The 19908-nt window shown below is 44.8% G+C and overlaps 1 protein-coding gene across 2 annotated transcripts in view; it reads left to right on the plus strand.

Moving 5' to 3' along the window:
* sulf1 (sulfatase 1) overlaps positions 1-19908 on the plus strand; it is a 423430-nt gene that overhangs the window by 366886 nt on the left and 36636 nt on the right. For both annotated transcript variants that reach the window (XM_078217099.1, XM_078217098.1), the window contains 4 exons: positions 14519-14729; positions 17866-18109; positions 18295-18391; positions 19349-19443. In XM_078217099.1, the coding sequence (XP_078073225.1) occupies positions 14519-14729; positions 17866-18109; positions 18295-18391; positions 19349-19443 (647 nt within the window). The remainder of the gene's footprint in view (positions 1-14518; positions 14730-17865; positions 18110-18294; positions 18392-19348; positions 19444-19908) is intronic.

Genomic DNA, 19908 nt, shown 5'->3' on the forward strand with positions numbered 1-19908 from the left:
TGGGGTTATGGGGAACAGGTCTGGGCGAGATTGCCCCTTAGTGTCAGGGCGATTACATGGGGTTACAAGGGTAGGGCCTGGGTAGGATTGTTGTCAGTGCAAACTCGATAGGCCGAATGGCCTCCTTCTGCGCTAGGGATTCTATGAATAGAATGTATTCTTATTGACTGGATGTGACAAGTACTGTTCCTCAGGGTTCTCTACTGTGCTACAGCATTTCATTCTATGCATCAAGAACTTGGTTAAGGGAATAGAAAATAGTAAATCCAAATCTGCAGTTGACAGCAAGTTAAGAGGTAGAGTAGTCTTAGTGGTCGGGAGCAGGATCTTACCGAGGGATATGGACAGATTGTGAGTAATCAAAACAATTGCAGATGGACTTCATTGAGAGGAAATGTGAAGACATCCACTTTGGATCCAACAAAGAGAATATTTGTTGAGGGATGCTGTGGAAGAGCAAAGGAATTTGGGAGTTAGGTATACAAATTGCTGGTACACAGGTACAAATAGTAACCAAAAAGACAAATGAAATGTTGACCTTTATCTCAACCGGGGCTGGAATATGAAGAGGAGGAAGTTATACTTCAGTTGAATTAAGTTATATCTCATCTGGAGTACTGTGTGTAGTTCTGGGCACAGGCCACAGGAAGGATGTATTGGTGATGGAGGAGGTATAACATAGATCCACCAGAATAACACTAGCTGTTAAAGTGTTTAATTCTTAGGACAAGTTACAGAAACCTATCCAGTATTTTCATGAGTTTAGAATGTTGAGAGATAAGCTAATACAAGTGTTTAATATGTGAAGGGATTTGATTGAGCACAGAAACTATTAACCCTGATGGAAGGATCCAGAATAAAGGGGCACAATCCTATAATTAGAGACAGGCCAAAGCAGGCAGCTGGCTTGAACTTTCTCCTACATAAAGTAGTGGATACAGGGTCAATTAACATTTTCAAGACTGTTAGATTTTTTGTCAGATAAAGGCATCAAAATTAAGTGTAAAAATACAAAATTATATAGCAACATTGAATAAGTCAATACAGATTAGAAAAGGCTAGGGAATGATCCTCAGCAGTTAAATGCATTGACGCTTTTCTGGACACAGGCTGTAGCCAACATTTTGAGGGGTATTTGAAGCTGCCAGGCCCGGTGGTTTCTGTCCAGCTGACCTGTTAGAAAGCTGACAGGAACCCTCCAGCTTCCACCTTTAACCTGGGCATGCTCTTCAGTGGATGGGAATTCCCCCATATAGGGTCTGACATTTAAATATGTCAAATTGTCAACAGTTGCAATGTTAACCAAGGATTCTGTCTCGAGCTTTCTAGAACTTTCACGGAAAGCAACTGGCTCGGACGAGCACTCAGGTCCTGCGCGGACCAGATGGTGGGGGTATTCGCAGACATCTTCAACATCACTACACCAATCTGAGATCCTGACCTGCTTCAAGAAGATGACCATCATCCCAGTACCAAAGAAAAGCCAGACAGTGTGCCTTAATGACTATCGGCCGGTGGCTCTGACATCCATCATTATGAAGTGCTTCGAAAGGGTAGTCATGGCACAAATTGATTCCAGACTCCCAGATTGCCTGGATCCACTACAGTTTGCCTACCACCGCAACAGGTGCATAGCAGACGCCATCTCCCTGGCCCTACACTGAATCTTGGAACACCTGGACAACAAGGACACCTGTGTCAGACTCCTATTCATAAACTACAGCTCAGCTTTTAACACCATTATTCCTACGAGACTCATCTCCAAACTTTGTGGCCTGGGGCTCAGCTCCTCCCTCTGCAACTGGATCCTAGACTTCCTCACCCACAGACCGCAGTCAGTAAGGATAGGCAACAACACCTCCTCCATCATCATCCTTAACACCAGTGCTCTGCAAGGCTGTGTCCTCAGTCCCCTATTATACTCCTTATACAGCTCGGACTGTGCGGCCAAATTCCCCTCCAATTCGATTTTCAAGTTTGTTGATGATACCATCGTTGTGGGTAGGATCTCAAACAATGACAAGACAGTACAGGAAAGAGATAGAGAATCTGATGAACTGGTATGACGACAATAATCTCTCCCTCGATGTCAACAAATTGAAGGAGATATTCATCAACTTCAGGAAGCACAGTGGAGGGCATGCCCTTGTCTACCTCAATGGGGCCGAAGGAGAAATGGTCGAGAGCTTCAAGTTTCTAGGTGTCCAGAACACCAACAACCTGTCCTGGTCCCTCCTTGCAGAGACTATAGTTAAGAAAGGCCACCAATGCCTCTACTTTCTCAGGATTTGAAGGAAATTTGGTATGTCCACTACAACTCTCACCAACCTCTACAGATGCACCATAGAAAGCATTCTTTCCAGTTGTATCACAGCTTGGTATGGCTCCTGCTCTGTCCAAGACCGCAAGAAACTACAAAGGGTCGTGAATGAAGCCCAATTCATCACGCAAACCAGCCTCCCATCCATTGACACTGTCTACACTTCCTGCTGCCTCAGAAAAGCAGCCAGCATAATTAAGGACTCAACTTTGGAGATTTTTTTTATGCCTTTGATCTGTATTTCTCAGCTGTCAACATTCAGATCGGGTGAAATCTACGAATGTCAATCTACGTTGCACCCCTGAAGTGGTGCCTCAGTCATCTCCTGCTGATTAGAACAGAGGGGATGAGCTCAAACCTCCAGTTCGCAGGCAATGATACCCTCGACAGCGGGCATAGAGGTAGAGGATTAGCTTTCTTGATGTGACTGAGCACCAGTGTTTCCAGAGGCATTCCCGGCAAGTGGTCACTGACATTTCCAGTCTCCTGGAAGACTTTGTGTCGAGCGCAGTAAGTAGGCATGTATTGCCTACTGCAGTCCAGGTCACTGCAATCCTGAAATTTCTTCACCACCACAGTCTGCTGCTCACAGTTGATGGAAGGCATGTTCACCAGGGCCAGCACTTTCCACAGCTAATATTGGTCAGGGCAAGAGGCTCTTCAAATTTACTGCTCAGGCTGAATCCCCACAAGCCCCAACTGCACACCCGTCACGAGCAAAGCACCCTCAGATCAGCTGGAAATAGTCACCCAGTCAATACCTCCTTAGATATTCACAACTCGAAGCAGAGTCAGTGAATGTCTCCTGGGAGATTAAGACTAGCCTCTAAAGACCTGGCTGATGCTGGATGTCAGGGGCCCAGGAAAGAAACAAACAACAGGGGCACAAGAATTGTCAATGAGCAATCCATGGGGATGCTAATGATGTGGTTCAGGTGCCTGGACAGATTTGGGAGTTCCCTCCAGTCAGGGATCCAGCATTATGTTTCTCTGCTGTGATTTACACAACATTGTGGAGATAAGAGGACTGGAACTACAGGAAGAGGAAGTGAAGACCACACCGCATCTTCAGAAAAGGAGGAGGAGGAGCTGGATTTTGTGAAGGAACCTGTGAGACTTTGGCAGTGCCCAGGTATCCAGCTGAGCAGAATTTGAGTGTCCTGTATCCTCCATTGGGGACTCACCACTGCTTACTTGTCTCTACCACCTGCTGCTGCTCAATTGTGCTGTATTATTCACTGTGGGGCAACCCAGCTACCTCTTCCAGCGGCCCCACTGATTTTTAAAGTTCTTTTATGGTACGTATGCAGTGCTGGATGGGCCAGCATTTCTTCAACCCGAATTGCCTTTGAGAAGGTGGTGGTGAGCTATCTTCTTGAACCACTGCAGTCCATGTGGTGTCGGTACACCCACAGTGTGGTTAGGGAGGGAGTTCCATGATTTTGACCCAGCGACAGTAAAGGAATGGAGATATATTTCCAAATTGGGATGGTGAGTGGCTTGGAGACAATCTTTAAGGTGGTGGTGTTGCATCTACTGCCTTGTCCTTCTAGATGGTAGATCTAGAATTTGATCTGTATTTCTCAGCTGTCAACATTCAGATCGGGTGAAATCTACGAATGTCAATCTACGTTGCACCCCTGAAGTGGTGCCTCACATGTTTGGAAGGTGCTGTCAAAGGATGTTTGATGAGTTGCTGCAGTGCACCTTCCACGTGATACAGAGTGTGGTTATTGTGCAGTGGTGGTGATGGCGGGAGTAAATGTTTCAGGTGATGAATGTGGTGCCAATCAAGCAGGCTGCTTTGTCCTGGATGGTGTCGAGCTTCTTGAGTGTTGTTGGAGCTGCACCCATCCAGGTAAGTGGAGAGCATTCAATCACACTCCTGACCTGTGCCTTGTAGATGATGGGCAGGCTTTAGGGAGTCAGGAGGAAGTGACTTGCCACAGAATTCACATTTTCTTATCTGCTCTTGTAGCCACAGTATTGATATCTGATCCATTTCAGTTTCTGGTCAATGGTATCCTGTAGTTTATTGACAGAGGGAGATTCAGCGACGGTAATGCCATTAAATATCAAGGAGAGATTGTTAGATTCTCTCCCGTTGGGGATTGTTCTTGCCTGGCACTTGTGTGACATGAATGTTACTTGCCACTTATCAGGCAAAGCCTGACTGTTGTCCAGGTTTTACTGCGTGTGGTCACCAACCCCTTCAGCATCTTAGGATTCTTGAATGGTGCTGAACGTTATGCAGTCATCGGTGAACATCCCCACTTCTGACCTTATGATGGAAGGCAGGTCATTCATGAAGCAGCTGAAGATAGTTGGGCCTAGGACACTACCCTGCAAAGATGTCCTGGAGCTGAAATGATTGAACACCAATCACCCCAATCATCTTTCTTTGTGCCAGGTATGACTCCAACCAGCGGAGAGTTTTCCCCCTGATGCCCATTGACTCCAGTTTTGCAAGGGCTCCTTGATGCCAGACTCATTCAAATGCTGCCTTGATGTTTATGTTCATATCTGAGTTGAGGAAGTGTGCACCTGAGTCTTGTGATAGTGCAACGTCAGAGTGAGTACCCCTCTGATTGTTTCCCAACCCTTCATCTGTGACATTCTTGGTCGCATCCTGAAACTTCTACAGTCCTTCAATCCTGATCCTTGCCTAGTATTGGAGCTGAAATGGATGTCTGCCAGTTGTCATCACATCCACCCACTCTAATTAGTTGGGAAAGTCAGATGAAAAGCAGTGGCTGGGTTAAAAAGGCACCGACAAACACTCTGCGGAAACTTCCAAATTTCCAATGTGGTGCTGCCACCCCCTCTGCCAGCGGCTCTCCCAGATAAAATTCAACCTTTCCTGCTGGCAGATACTTTTCAGATTGTCTGAGAACAAAAAGCAAAAATAATGCAGAGCCCTCACCAGATGGGAGCTAACCACAATAAAGAACCTGATCCAGGATTGAAAGCTGTAAAGTATATAGTGTATGGAATAAATAAAGTACATGAACGTCCCAGTGTTACCAATTCTCCAGTGTAATTGAACTTTTTCTGCTTCCCATTGACTGTGATTTATGAGTTTAAGTTGCATGATATTTGTGCTAAAAAACGATTATAGGTTTGGGAACACTTTACCACAGAGACATGTAAAGTGAGATTTAAAAGCATTAACTCAAACATGCAGAATAAATCACTTAAACCAACTGCAGAAATAGAATAAGTGCATTTGGTTCAACACCTAGACTTGTGCTGGTCAAGGCCAAAGAAAACACATTTAGGTTTAAAAATCTATCATTAAAATTTCACACCGGACAGCAAAACGGCATACTTTACTTTCCTTCTGTAGATGATAAAGCAGTGCCTGATTATGCAGGGGACTGGAAGATGAGAAAAGGAATGGGGTAGAGAAAGAGAGGAGGAATAGAGGAAGACGAGAGACGAGGCGGAGGAAGGGGAAGGCAAAGGAGGGATAAGCGGAGTTGGAAGAGAGCAAGCATGAGTTTGGGAGGGGTGAGAGGAAAAGATGCAGGAAGGGAGGAGGAAGGGGACGATAGGGGAGAGAGGGCAGACAAAGAACAGGGCACAAAAGCAACTTTTTATTTATTCTTGGGATGTGAGCATTACTGGCAAGGCTGGCAGGATGAGGCCTTGTCAATAGACACGTTTTAGTTATTTTTTAGATTGGCAGTGAATTTGCTGACAGACAATGTCAGCTAAAGACAATTCTGTCCTCTGAAACTAAATTCTCATGTTTCTCAAAATCCTACATTTCTATGTGGTGTGAAAGATCTCTGCAATGTTTAATCTCTGGAGGCCTGACAGCTCACATGTTTGAGGTTGGGGTGTATGCCCACTCGAATGTAGTATCTTTCGAGGATTATCTCATAAATTAAATGCCAGACTGCTGTTGTCAACGTATCACCAATCATTCTGTTTACATCAATACCCATGAGTACCATTAGAATCAAGAGAGGGGCAGCACGGCGACACAGTGGTTAGCACTGATGTCTCACAGCACCAAGGACCTGGGTTCAATTCCTGGCTTGGGTCACTGTGTGGAGTTTGCATGTTCTCCCCGTGTCTGTGTCGGTTTCCTCTGGGTGCTCCGATTTCCTCCCCCACACCAAAGATGTGCAGGTTAGGTTGATTGGCCTTGCTAAATTGACAAGTGTCAGGGGGATTAGCAGGGTAAATATGAGGAAATACGGGAATAGGGCCTGGGTGGGATTGTGGTCAGTGCCAAATGGCCTCCTTCTGCACTGTAGGGATTCTATGGTTCCATGATTCTCAGCATTTTTAACATACATGCTACACTCTCTCTGCTTCACTCTGGAGTCACCCCAGGCTCCAGACTCGGGTTGCAATATACCACTTCAAGCCTCACCATTTTATTGTAGTTTATAAAAATTCTTTGGGACATGGGCGTTGCTGGCTAGGCCAACAGTTATTGCCCATCCCTAATTGCCCTTGAGAAGGTGACAGGGAGTTGCCGCCTTGAACTCAGACCATGTGGTGGCGGTGGACCCATGGTGCTGTTTGGGAGGCAGTTCCAGGATTCTGACCCAGTGGCAGTGAAGGAACTGTGATTTAGTTCCAAATCAGGATAGTGAGTGGCTAGGAGGGAAACGCTCAGATGGTGGTGTTCCCATGTGTCTGTTGACCATGATTTTTTAGGTGGTAGAGGTAATGGGTTTGGAAGGTGCTGTTGAAAGTGTAAATACACCTAATAGATACATGAAAATAAATTCTATCAACAGCAATAGGAAGCTGTAAGTAACTTGCAATAAAGACTGGATAGATAGCTGGGCAGGGTTGGCATTAAAATGATTTTTAAATTTCTGGTGTTCTTGCTCACCCAGAAGATAATCTGATTGTTGAGGAGGTTCACATTGAGAGTATAAGTGGCTGCACCAGGTCTCCCTGGAGTTGGTTCAATGGACTCGCCAGCCTTTATCATTCCTTTGATATATTGTCATGCATCACATAAATAATAATCGATGTTTTGGAATGGGATTTGATTTATTATTGTCACATATATCAGCATACAGTGAAAAGTATTGTTTCTTGCGCCTTATACAGACAAAGCATTTGGAACATAGAGAAGGAAAGGAGTGCAGAATATAGAGTTACAGTCATAGCTAGGGTGTAGAGAAAGATCAACTTTGTATAAGGTAAGACCATTCAAAAGTCTGACGGCAGCAGGGAAGAAGCTGTGCTTGAGTCAGTTGGTACATGTCCTCAGACTTTTGTATCTTTTTTCTGACAGAAAAAGGTGGAAGAGAGTAGCTGGAATTTTACTGGCACTCCCACCCCGAAATTGGGGCAGGTGAGGCTTGCAGAACAGCATTCTCTGTTGGCCTCGTATGGGTTATAACGAGCCTTGGGCAGGCGTGCCGGTAAAATTCTGCCCAGTATATCCAGGGTGTGTGGGGTCCTTTGTATGCTGGCTGCTTTTCCAAGGCAGCGGGCAGTATCAATGGATGGGAGGCTGGTTTGCGTGATGGACTGGGCTTCATGAGGACATTAAAGATAAATAGATGCACAAGAGTGAGTCACACCAACAAAAACAGTGCCTTACAGCAAGGTACAGAGAAACAAAATCCCCAGGACTTTGATGAAGGTTTAGGACACATTTTCATGGGAGTCTAATGGACATACAACAATTCAGTAAATTTCATTTTGAGTGTTTGCTTTTATTCTGCCACTGCTATCACACCTCCTCCGATTAAGGTGCTGTCTTTTGCTTTCAGCTGCCCCAGTCCAATTGGCCATCTCCAGATTAATAAATTGCCGAAAGGTGAATGCGTTTTATGCCAACGGCTCACCAGCTTAGTACTCAACAGTTAAATGGGTTGCTGCATATCCCTCACTCACTATTTTAGAAATACCTCCATTCTGTCTGAATAATGTGTGTGAGCCCATTCTTCCCAGACAGTTTCCTGTAGCAGCTGCTTATTAGCAGAAACTGCCAGCAGCCCTATGTCCTTGATGTGGTGGCATTCACGGACAAGAGGATTAACATTTACAATGTCATCAGCGTAGCTTTTCAGTTGAGCCATCCGAAGTGTTCTATCCGTTTGCACTACCCAACAAGATACTCAAAGGAAAGACAACACAATCACAAATACAACCTTTTATTGGAAAGGACTTAACCAGCAAAAGCCTTGGATCAGTAACGGAGATAAGCCAACAGTCAGCAAGGATTCATTTTTCCCAGTCAACCCATATCCTAAATAAAACCATCTGTTCTAGATAACCAGAACACATCATTGTGTCTTCCAAAACATTCAAAATCACCCACGTGGCATTCCTGAGTTCCTATCCACTAAAATTAATCACAGGAAAATGCTTCAATCTGTCACTCCGTCTTTCTGTCTGATCCTCTCAGCTATGTTCCCATTGACCAAGAGTAGGTACCAGGCAAAATTTATTGTCAAATGGAAAACTGCCGATTAACTGATGGTGTTCAAACTGTGCCTTTTAGAGAATAATAGTGCACAATCAATAACTAAAAGTACAGGCTGTTTGACACAAGCATCAATGGGGTACTCTGTTTACAAGTCTGTGTTTTCAAACCAATTCAGTTCCAATCTACTCTGAAAAGCCCTGCTGCCACACTCCTTTCTAACACACCAAAGCAATTTGGGTTGTAGCAGACAAACAATAAATTAGTGGCTGTGAACATGGTACTTAAATACACAATTTTTCACCTTTGGTTGCGTGGCAGACACAACACAAGGTTCTGTCGTCAAGAAAATTCAGTCCATCTGCTATTTCTTCAGACTGCTCCAGTCATTCTCATTGCAGTTATGGTCAGATACATAATCTGTGCTTACAGCTGCACTCACTCCACGGTTAAAATTTGATCAGCCCACAATGCAGATTCTTTCGACACAGCTTTGAACATCACAGTGATATATTGCCTTTAAAAATGGGAGCCTGTAAATATGAAATTCAAAGATAGATTGCAGTGACAGAACTTTAAAAATTTCCCACTCATTATTATTAGTCATAAGGAGACTAAACAAATCCTTCACATGTACTCTGTGGTCAAACACTGAATATTCCCCACCCCCACCCCACACCTAAAGTACTAAAAAGTGACTGGAGAAGGGTGAAACTTTAAACACAAATAATCACTAAGTGAGGAAAGATACTGTACCCTGTGCTGCTCCTCACTGCTGAGGCCCATAAGTCCTTTGGCAGTTTGAACTAGATTTGATTTATTATTGTCACAAGTATTGGGATACAGTGAAAAATATTGGTTCGTGCATGCTATACAGACAAAACATACCGTTCATAGAGTACATTGGGGAGAAGGAAAGGAGAGGGTGCAGAATGCATTGTTACAGTGAGAGCTAGGGTGTAGAGAAAGATCAACTTAATATGAGGTAGGGCCATTCAAATGTCTGATGACAGCAGGGAAGAAACTATTCTTGAGAAGGTTGGTACGTGATCTGAGACTCAGATAAACTCAAGTGTGGAATCCAGTTTGTTTTAAATAAAAGCCATCACTATCACTACACTGTGCTCCTTCTGTTGAATAAATCCATCTTATGCGAACCTCAGGACAGCCCAAAGAGCTTTATAGGTAATGAATTACTTTAGTTTGCACACAGCAAGACTCCAAAGACAACAAATAAGGTGAATGATTGGCAATCTCATGTTGGTAGTATCGGCTAAAGAATGAACTTTGGCCAAGAAACGAAAATGCTTTTCTACTCTCTTCTTGAAACAATGCCACAGGATCATTTAAAAAAGCAGTTGGGGCCTCAGTTAAACATTTCATCCAAAAACACATTACTGACAATAAAGCACTCTCTCAGTACTGCATTCTAATGTCAGTCTGTATTCCAGGCCTAAGTCCTTGGGTAGGCCTTGATCCTACAACCTGAGCACTCAACGGCTAGAGGATGATGACTGAGTGAAGCTGACCACTAAAATATTTCCCCATGCTTCTGTTTTGAGTACAGCAATGCTCCCAAATGTTAAATCTCTTGAGTACCGAGGTGTCTCCTCAAGAACTACTCCATAGCCAAGCATCGAGGAACACAGGTCTATGTTCAGTCGACTCGCTCCACACTCCAAACATTGACTTCCCACTCGGGGTGCTTTCCCACCAGCTCACCTGAGGTCACCTGACCCATTTCCTTAAAGGAGCTGTGCTTCAACATACATAACGCCTTTTTAAAAGATTCATTCTTAGGATGTTGACATTGTGAGCAAGGCCAGGCATTTATTATATATCCCTGGTTGCCTTTGAGAAGGTGATGATAAACCTTCTTAATGAATTTCTGCAGACTGTGGTGAAGATACTCTCTCAGTGCCAATGTGCGGGATTTTCCACACAACCTGCTGTGTGTATTGGGGCAGCGGGAGGTGGCCCACCATCAGCCGGCAGCGGGATCTTCTGGTCCCACTGTTGTCAACGGGATTTTCTGTTGAATGCACCCCTCACCGCCATGAAACCCGCAGCGGGATACGCCATCAGCGGAAGATCCCGCTGGCGTGAACAGCCAGAAAATTCTGACCAATATGTAGGGAGCGGTAGGATTTTTACCCACTGATGATGTAGGAATGGTAATATATTTTCAACTCAGGGTGTTACGTGACTTAAATTGATATCTGAGGGTGATGGTGTTTCCATGCAGCACCTGCCCTTTGTCCTTCTCTATGCTGGAGGCAGGGGCTAGGAGGTGCCGCTGAAGAAATGGTAGCAAGTTGTTGCAGTGCATCCTGAGATAGGAACGCCCTATGCCCTTCAGTTATTGCAGTACATCCTATGGATAGGAATGGCCTATGTCCTATAGTTATTGCAGTACATCCTATGGATAGGAATGGCCTATGTCCTATAGTTATTGCAGTACATCCTGTAGGAATGCATGAATAATGAAGCCCAACAGTGGAAATTGGTCATGAATGTGGATAACCAGAAATGTCACCGCAATAATAGCTCTGGGAGTTGCCTATCTGGAGGTTGACCAGTACATATTGAAGGATGCTGAAGGGAACGTGGAGGGACCTGGTAGAGGTATTCCAAGTTGGAGCAAAGATTAGCAAAGAATTAAAAATTAAGCCTTTTAGAGCCTACATCTGTGAGAATGGTCTGAAAAATTGATCGACAATATGAAGTCATGTTCCCCGGTCGGTCTGAATCAAGATTTGGTAAATGCATGGTGGATCTTCACCCAGTGCATAAGGAAAACAACAAGAAGAAGCAAGTCTCAGCTTTACTTAGTGTTCCTAAATCACCCGAATAACGTACAGAAAATAGACATTGTGGCACCACAGAGGGTCATCAGCCACAGAATGATTGCATTTAATGTGATCTGCAATTCAGAATTCCAAAGATAAGATAATTATTTACATTTAAAAGGGATATCTTCAAAGAAATGAGGGAGCAGCTCAAGCAAGTCGACATGAGGAGGTTGTTCCACCATACTTCAGTTGAGAGGAGTACGGCATACTGAAGGGTTAATGCTATGTATGTAGGATACCTCCATCATTTCAATCAATAAGCTTTGGCTAAACACCCCAATATATCAGTAAACGGATCAAAAATGAAAGAACAAAAATTACCTTTGTATTTTTTACAGGGAGAAGATTTAGTGAGATAAATTTAAGAACGTGTATGAGCACATTAATAGTATAACCTGAGGGTCAGATAGATACCAAGACAAAACATAACTGAAAAAGGCAAAACAACAGTAATTCCTATCAGTACTTCAATAGCAAGAAGGGAAGTAGAGAAGATCTGCAGTGCTAACCATCTGGAGAGAGAGAACAAGCATGAATGAAGGGAAAAAGAACAACCTGTATTTATATAGCACCTTTCATGACCTCCAAATTTCCCGAAGTGCATCATAGCCAATGGGATACTGTTAAAGTGTAGTCATTATTGAGTTGTAGTGAAGTAAAGCAGCTAATTTCACAAGCAGCGGTTAGGGAGGTGGCACAGTGGTTAGCACTGCTGCCTCACAGCGCCAGGGACCCGGGTTCAATTCCCGGCTTGGGTCACTGTCTGTGTGGAGACTGCACGTTCTCCTCGTGTCTGCATGGGTTTCCTCCAGCTGCTCAGGTTTCATCCCACAATCCAACTGACATGCTGGTTAGGTGCATTGGCCATGCTAAATTCTCCCTCAGTGTACCTGAACAGGCGCTGGAGTGTGGCGTCGAGGGGATTTTCACAGTAACTTCATTGCAATGTTAATGTAAGCCTTCTTGTGACACTAATAAAAAAGTTTAAACTTTTAAAAATTACTAGATATTCTATTTTTGTTCTGTTTATTGGAGGGATTATTTTTAGACACTGGAAGAATGTCACCTGCTCTTTTTCAACTGGTGCCTTACGATCTGGCAGATGTCTTGGTTTAGCACCTCAACTAAAAGACAGAACTCCTCTGTGTAACTCTGCAGCTTTAATTAGGATTATACATTCGAGTGTATATTTTACTTAGGATTATACACTCTCTGGGGTGGCACAGTGGTTAGCACTGCTGCCTCACTGCGCCAGAGACCCGGGTTCAATTCCGGCTTGGGTCACTGTCTGTGTGGAGTTTGCACATTCTCCCTGTGTCTGCGTGGGTTTCCTCCGGGTGCTACAGTTTCCTCCCACAGTCCAAAGATGTGCGGGTTAGGTGGATTGGCCATGCTAAAATGTGTATAGGTCAGGGGATTAGAAGGGTGAATATGTAGGGTGACAAGGATAGGGCCTGGGTGGGATTGTGGTCGGTGCAGACTTGATGGGCTGAATGGCCTCCTTATGCACTGTAGGATTCTATGATTCTATGAGTGCTGGAATGGGGCTTAAACCCTCAGTTTTTGGATCCTGAATCGAGAATACAACCACTGAGCCAACAATATGCCGTCCTCAAAAGGTGCCAAACTTAGCCAACACTATCGTTTTGAAATATGAGAAATGCAAGTCTAAGTTGGGCTTAAAGGGTTGGAAAACAACAAATCCCCCACAGTACAGAGTAATTATCCAAGAGCGTTAAGAAAATTGAGAGGAGAGTTAAGGTCTTCACTTTCTTCTGAAGGAGCCACTGGGGGGTTGGCAGTGGATATTCCCTCAAGTGCCAGACTCTGACATTACAGCAACCACTACATGCAGAAAGTACTCTATTGGCAGTAAAGCACTTTTGAACATGTTAAAGTTGTGAAAAGTGCTATATAAATGCAACTCATTTGCGATGAATGTGACGGGCAGGAGTTTTGCCACTCAAACTGGGATTTAGGAGTGCAAGAGGTTGGAGTGTCGTCACCTTCCACATTCAGCCACCGGTGGGGAAGATGGAGGATGGCCCTCCCACCCAGAGCTCAAGTGTCCAATTAAGGGGCTCTTCCTGCCACTGCTGGAGGGGTGGGCCCTGCACTGATTGGGGAGACTGCTTGGTGAACCCTGGCAGCCTCTCTGCCTGCTTGAGAGGGGGCCCCTCAGAATTAGGCCCATAGCAGGCACCCCCAGCGGCAATGGCTGCCTTTGCAGCAACAGCCACCCTCAGCGACCCGCCGCACTCTTGTTTTCCTCAGCACAGTGACCCAGCAAACCCTGGGCTTGCTGCAAGGGAGGCGTCCATTAGTCAGTGGAGACTCTTTGGAAGCAAAGACAGCTCAATAGCTGCAAACTGGGCCTGAGATTGGGCAATGCTCCCCCAAACAGGTGAGGCATGTAGCCCCCAGCTTTCCAGCCCATCGAAATCTTGGCCTCTGCGTACGCAATGTGATTGTGTGGAATGGGATTCCAAAATCAGGATTTCAACCATATTCTAACAGAACAGCAGCAGCACCCACAAAACATGCATCTTATTTAAACATGGATTGTTCAGTGTCAATACCAGGGACCCAAAATTACATTGTGAAGTTCAAACACTTAACACATTTGTCTGAAATTCCTTCCTTGCTTATTCAAAGGCGTTAACTGACTTTAATTAATAAGCATTTTGTGCAATATCTGACAGTGTAATTTCTGGGTCTAGATTACAAGATTACAGCAGTGACTACACTTCAAAGCTCCTTTATGGTTGTAAAATAGTTTGAGACATCTGAAATAAGTGCATTTTTTCTTTCTTGCATCTTAATTAGTATTTTTAAAAATGCATTTCCAGAGCAAAGTTTTTTCCGATTGATTCTGTCAGGACTAATGTCAGTTCTTTCATGTGATAAATGGGTTTTTAACCTCTTGCTAACTTTTATCAGAAATGGCAATGTGTTGAAGATGCTGCAGGCAAGCTTCGACTCCACAAGTGCAAAGGGACAACCAAAATACCTGCTGGCAGCAAGAAAAGTAGAAGTCTGCGCACTCAGACCTACAGCAGTAAGGATTGTGACTGCTCAGACAGTAGCTACAGGATGAGTCCGGCTGAGAGAAGGAACCAGAGACAGTTCCTCAGGATCCACACAACTCACAGTGAGTACAGAACAGTGACCTTGTATGAACTGTTCAGCAGCTCTTTGCAAATGGTCCTTTGTTGCCATCTAGTGGGTTACCGCCATAACAGTCACTGGTGCCATTTAGATTTAATGATGCCGAGATGTCGGTATTGGACTTAGGTGGGCACAGAAAGAAGTCTCACAACACCAGGTTAAAGTCCAACAAGTTTATTTGGAATCATGAGCTTTTGGAGCGCTGCTGACCTGATGAAGGAGCAGCGCTCTGAAAACTCGTGATTCCAAATAAACCTGTTGGACTTTAACCTGGTATTTAGATTTAAGAGCTAAGTGAAAGTTGCATGAGACAAAACAAAATCCAGGAGAGAGATGAAGTGTAAGGAGATAACTAATTTCTCACACAGTATAAAATCATATGCTGAATTTAACAAACTGAGGATATAGCTTTACTATTACAGCATTGAATAGTGTCAGTACTACTCCATATCTGTAAATCTGCATAAAGGCAGGCCAGTTACTTTTAACTGTGCAGGTGTTAAAGCTGAAAGTTGGGTTTCAATAGGACATTTCCCAAGCCCTCAGTCCCCATGGTTATCAGATTGAACTATGGAGCCTGTTTTTTTCCCCATATTTCCATTCTATATTGTGTGTCCAAATTGTATTTCTCATATATTTTCTTGTGAAATTAATGGCAACGCAATAGTAAGTGAATGGACAATCGCTTTTCATATCTTTTTGTACGTTTTAGTCATGTCTTTAAAAATCTGAGATTGTAATATTTACAGCTTACTGCTGCTTTTATTCCCTGATTGTTTCTTTCTGATACTTGTTTTTGTGTTCTTTTGCATTTGATGTTGCTATGACTCTCTTCTGCTGATTCTCTTCATTTACATTTCTCTCCTGGTACTCTGCGACAGGTTCGACAAGACACTCAAGGCTGCTTCAGTACAAACCCCATCCTGCTCTCAGCCACCTTCCTGTCCAGTGTGCCCAATCCTCCTGCTGTTCAACTTACCTCTCCCACTGCTGATACTGAGCTCTGTGCCAGCTGATCCATTCTCACCACCTCTTTACACACCTTCTATTCGAATGTCCATTCACCTGTGAACAAGGCCCTCGCCACTGTTAACACCCTCATAGAGGCTGATAACTAAGAAAAAGAGATTGGAATTCCCAGTGACCTACTTAAAGGAATCGCATGACAAGATTTTAAGTTTTCAAACCTTTGACATAACAAATGAAAATCAACATTGACTGAATATTACCTGGTAGGCAATTAATACACTAAACTGTAGACCATGTATTCCTTATTAATTTCTTAACACAACTAATAACTCCACACCACCTTTATGCATCATGCCTCACCTCCACAGAATTGTAGTCTTTACAGGAAGCAGGCCCCCCACCACCAAACTCACCATGGGGGGAGGGCATTAAATTATATCTCCCTCTCTCTGGGTCGCTCTCTCTATCCAGGATTTCTGAGTCTGTTACTCAATCTGTAGATCGGCATAAAGGCAGGTCAGTTACTTTTACCTGTGCTGGTAAATCTGAAAGTTGGGTTTCAATATGACATGTCCCAAGCCCTCAGTCCCCATGGCAACAAGGCCACGTTGGCTTCTTATCGGGTAGAACTACTGGAGGTCACACGCTCCATTTTACCTGGAATTAAAAGGGACAGTTTAAAACATAACCATCTTGTAATGTCTAGCAGCCACAGCACCAGTTTTCTGGTGCAGACGTTAATATCAGTATTTCTCTGTAACACTGAAAGTGGAATTGTGCTTTTTATTTTTCTGCTTTTGGTGTTAGTTTTGACAAGAGCAGTGAAGAAAGGTTCTCTCACTCCCAACTTGCTTATTTTCTCTCCTAAGGGATTTTGCAGAGGGCGATTCTCATGGTGACTGCAGCTCTTTAGCATTCCACTCCTCATCATTCGTGCAGAAGCCCAGATGGTTTGTGCGGGCTGTTCAACCATGAAATGCATCAAAGCTGTGCCCATTGTCCACAAGTGCACATTCCATCAAGAGGCATTAGCTATTGCTCTGGATTGGGAAACACGACTGATTCAACCTCTCTTCCCACCCCTGCAGCTAAGATCAGCTAACTCAGACTAGATTGTGGGTTTAATCAGGGTAATGCAGATCTGTGAGGCCAAATGCTGAATACAAGAATAATTCTGCATGTTAAAATCTAGAAATCCTGGGAATGAAATGCTGCTCCATCTAATATTTCATTGCAGGAGAAAGAATGGAAATGGATCATATAAAGCCGGTTTTAAGCACAATGACATTTATCAAAAACTCATCTAGCCAAAGAAAGCATAAAATATTGTTTTCACTGCTTTTCTACAGGCAGTGGAATCTTGTCCATCTCTTGCTGATCATTAAGTCTACAGTCAGTCTAAATCCTCTGGTTGTACCCAAGCCCATCGCACATAGATTGCACAGTGACTGTTGCCCCATGTAATAGATCTCCCAAAAGCACACTGAGCTCTCAGTGGAGCTTCAGGGATCTGAGTTCAGCCTCAGCTTTCAGCTTAACTCCACCACAATCAGTGGACAAATAAGGGTCATGTGATGTAAGACAACTGATGGGTACCGCTGCCAATGGAGAGGTTTGTAGCCCTCACAATGCTGCTTCTTTCAGTCAGTGGCTGAAGGCGATGGCAAGAACGGAGGCAGATAAACTTTAAGGAATAGTGACTCCTGAATTTTCCCAGCCAACAGGCGAGAGCAGGTTTCTGTAAATGATAGCACTGCATTGACCTTTCTACATCTTGGTTTCTGTTGTCCTAACTTCTCTTCAAACGGCGATTTGAGCAGCCGGGTAGTGTCCTTCTCATTGAGGGTAGCTATGCCAGTGTGAGGCAAGATTATAAGGTAAGGTGGGATTTTCTGACCATCCCCTGCACCGTGCTTTGCAGAGGTGGCCCATCATTGGTTGGAGACGGGATCTTCCGGTGCCATTGCTGTCAATGGGGTTTCTTGTTTTTCGCACCCTCCGCCGCAGGGGTCATTGTCGGCAGGACCGAAAGATTCCGGCGGCAGAAGTGGCCGGAAAATTCCACCCGTCGTGTTTTCACAGTCCCACTTTGAGCTGTCTTCATGTTGTCAGTGGCATCTGTATTAAAGTGTACTCTCCCTTCCAAACAGAATTTAAACCTCGTTTCATTCACACTCGACCAATCCGCTCCATTTCAGTCGAATTAGAAGGTGAGATTTATGACATTGACCTGGAAATTAAAGAACTCAAGTCACTGATGGCAAAAAATGTTAGCACGGGCTTTTACCAAGAGGAACGCTCAGCTGAAGAGGGAGATGAGAACAATGAAATGATTGCTGAGGACAGCAGTAAGGCTGACGAATCAGTGCTAGATTCAGTCAAGGTCACACACAAGTAAGTCTGGCTTACTCACTCCGCAATTATGTTCTATAAGCTTTGAGATCTTGCTTTCCAGTGCAGCAGTATCTTGAAGGTATTTATAACGTGCCCCTGGCTGTTTATCTATGAGGCTTTTAACACAGAAATTTCTAGTGTGTATCATTGATGTGCTCTTTGATTCTCTTGTTTCTTTCCTGAAGGTGTTTCATTCTTGCCAATGACACCGTGCATTGTGAGAAAGAGCTGTATCAGTCAGCTAGAGCATGGAAGGACCACAAGAGCTACATAGACAAAGAGGTTAGACATTTTCAAATCAGTACGCAGCTAATGTTCTCAACGACAGGCAAGGGCTGGGTCTTGCCCATCAGTCAGACAACTGGCAGGGAACCTTCCATCCTTTCCGTGGGGGAGGCCTAATGGAATCAAGTGTCTTCCAAGCATTTAATTGGGCAGTCGGGCCTGATTCGCGATTGAGGTCCCCGGCAGCAGAGATCCCACCCTCCGCGAGCTGCCAGCCAGTCAGAGGGCAGCAGCTCCTCATATTGCCAGCATCAGTGGGAGAAGTGGCTGCTGGCGGCAATGCATCTACCAGAGGCCCAGGATCAACATGGGATCCCAGACCAAAACCGATGGCAGGTTTGGGACCGTGGGTTGGGGGGGAGGGGTGGACAGGGGTCATATTCAAGGGGAAAGGGGGTCAGCGGCAAGGGTAGTGTATGGCTCTCGGCTGCCATGCCGCTGCCCGATGCCCTCGATCAGGCACAGAGCAGATTTGTTGGACGGCCTTCCAAGGACACAAGAAAGCTGTGGTCTCCGTTTGATCCCTGAGCCACCACTAAATTGCAGTGGACTGAGGGATAAAAGGCGCAAGTTGGCTCAGTAATGAGGCTAATTGACATCGTGCTGCTGCCGACCAGGAATCCCACATCAGCCCATAGCACCTTCCGACTTAATGGCTCGGGGGGGGGGGGGGGGGGGGGGCGGTGGTGGGGGGTTGCCCCTGCCAGGAGACTGATACAAAACTTTTCCTAACATTAAATGGGCCTGGCCACTATGTCTCCCACGTGCTACATAAAGCCCAGTCAAAGGCATTCTGCCATTTGATGGCATTCCCCCAGCAGAAAACGTGCCCGTCAATTCCTGCCTTTCCTCTGGGAATGGGAAATCACTGTGACCAGAAAATCTTAGACTGGGCTTTGTATCAACGATATTGTGACAAGAGAAAACCCCCTTTTTTTTTGCTCTCATTTGTAGATTGAAGCTCTTCAAGACAAGATAAAGAATCTGAGAGAAGTGAGAGGCCACCTAAAAAGAAAAAAGCCTGAGGAATGTGACTGCAACAGGAAGAGGTCTGTCTGTTTAATATGCTATAAGAACACAATCACTCCTTTTAATATTAGAGGCAATTTTCCTCTGCCTTACTCCTGGGCAACACTAGTGCAAAGTGGAGGAAGATGCATGAAGACCCACGAGACCATGACTCTGCCACTCTGCGTGACCTGGGCTGGGGGGGTGCGGGGGGGGTGGGGGGGGTGGGGGGGTGGGGGGGGGGGGAGTGGGGGGGGGGGGGCAGGTGAGGGGGGTGCGTAGCTCTGTTTCCAGCTGTGAAGGCAAGTGAAGAAATGCTACTTAGCATTTACTTAAATGAACTGGAGGAAACATCACGGCACCTACCGCCTCATTGCTAAGCAGACATCCATTAGGAAGTCTTTGGCCCAGCCCCTCTGAGATCCTGAGGCACAAGGACGTGGATGGCCTTAAAAAAAACAAAAGCCCCTTTTTCAGGTTTTGCACTGGAGCTTCAGGGATGGAAG

Source organism: Mustelus asterias, chromosome 7, assembly GCF_964213995.1.
Source record: "Mustelus asterias chromosome 7, sMusAst1.hap1.1, whole genome shotgun sequence".
NCBI lineage: Eukaryota > Metazoa > Chordata > Chondrichthyes > Carcharhiniformes > Triakidae > Mustelus > Mustelus asterias.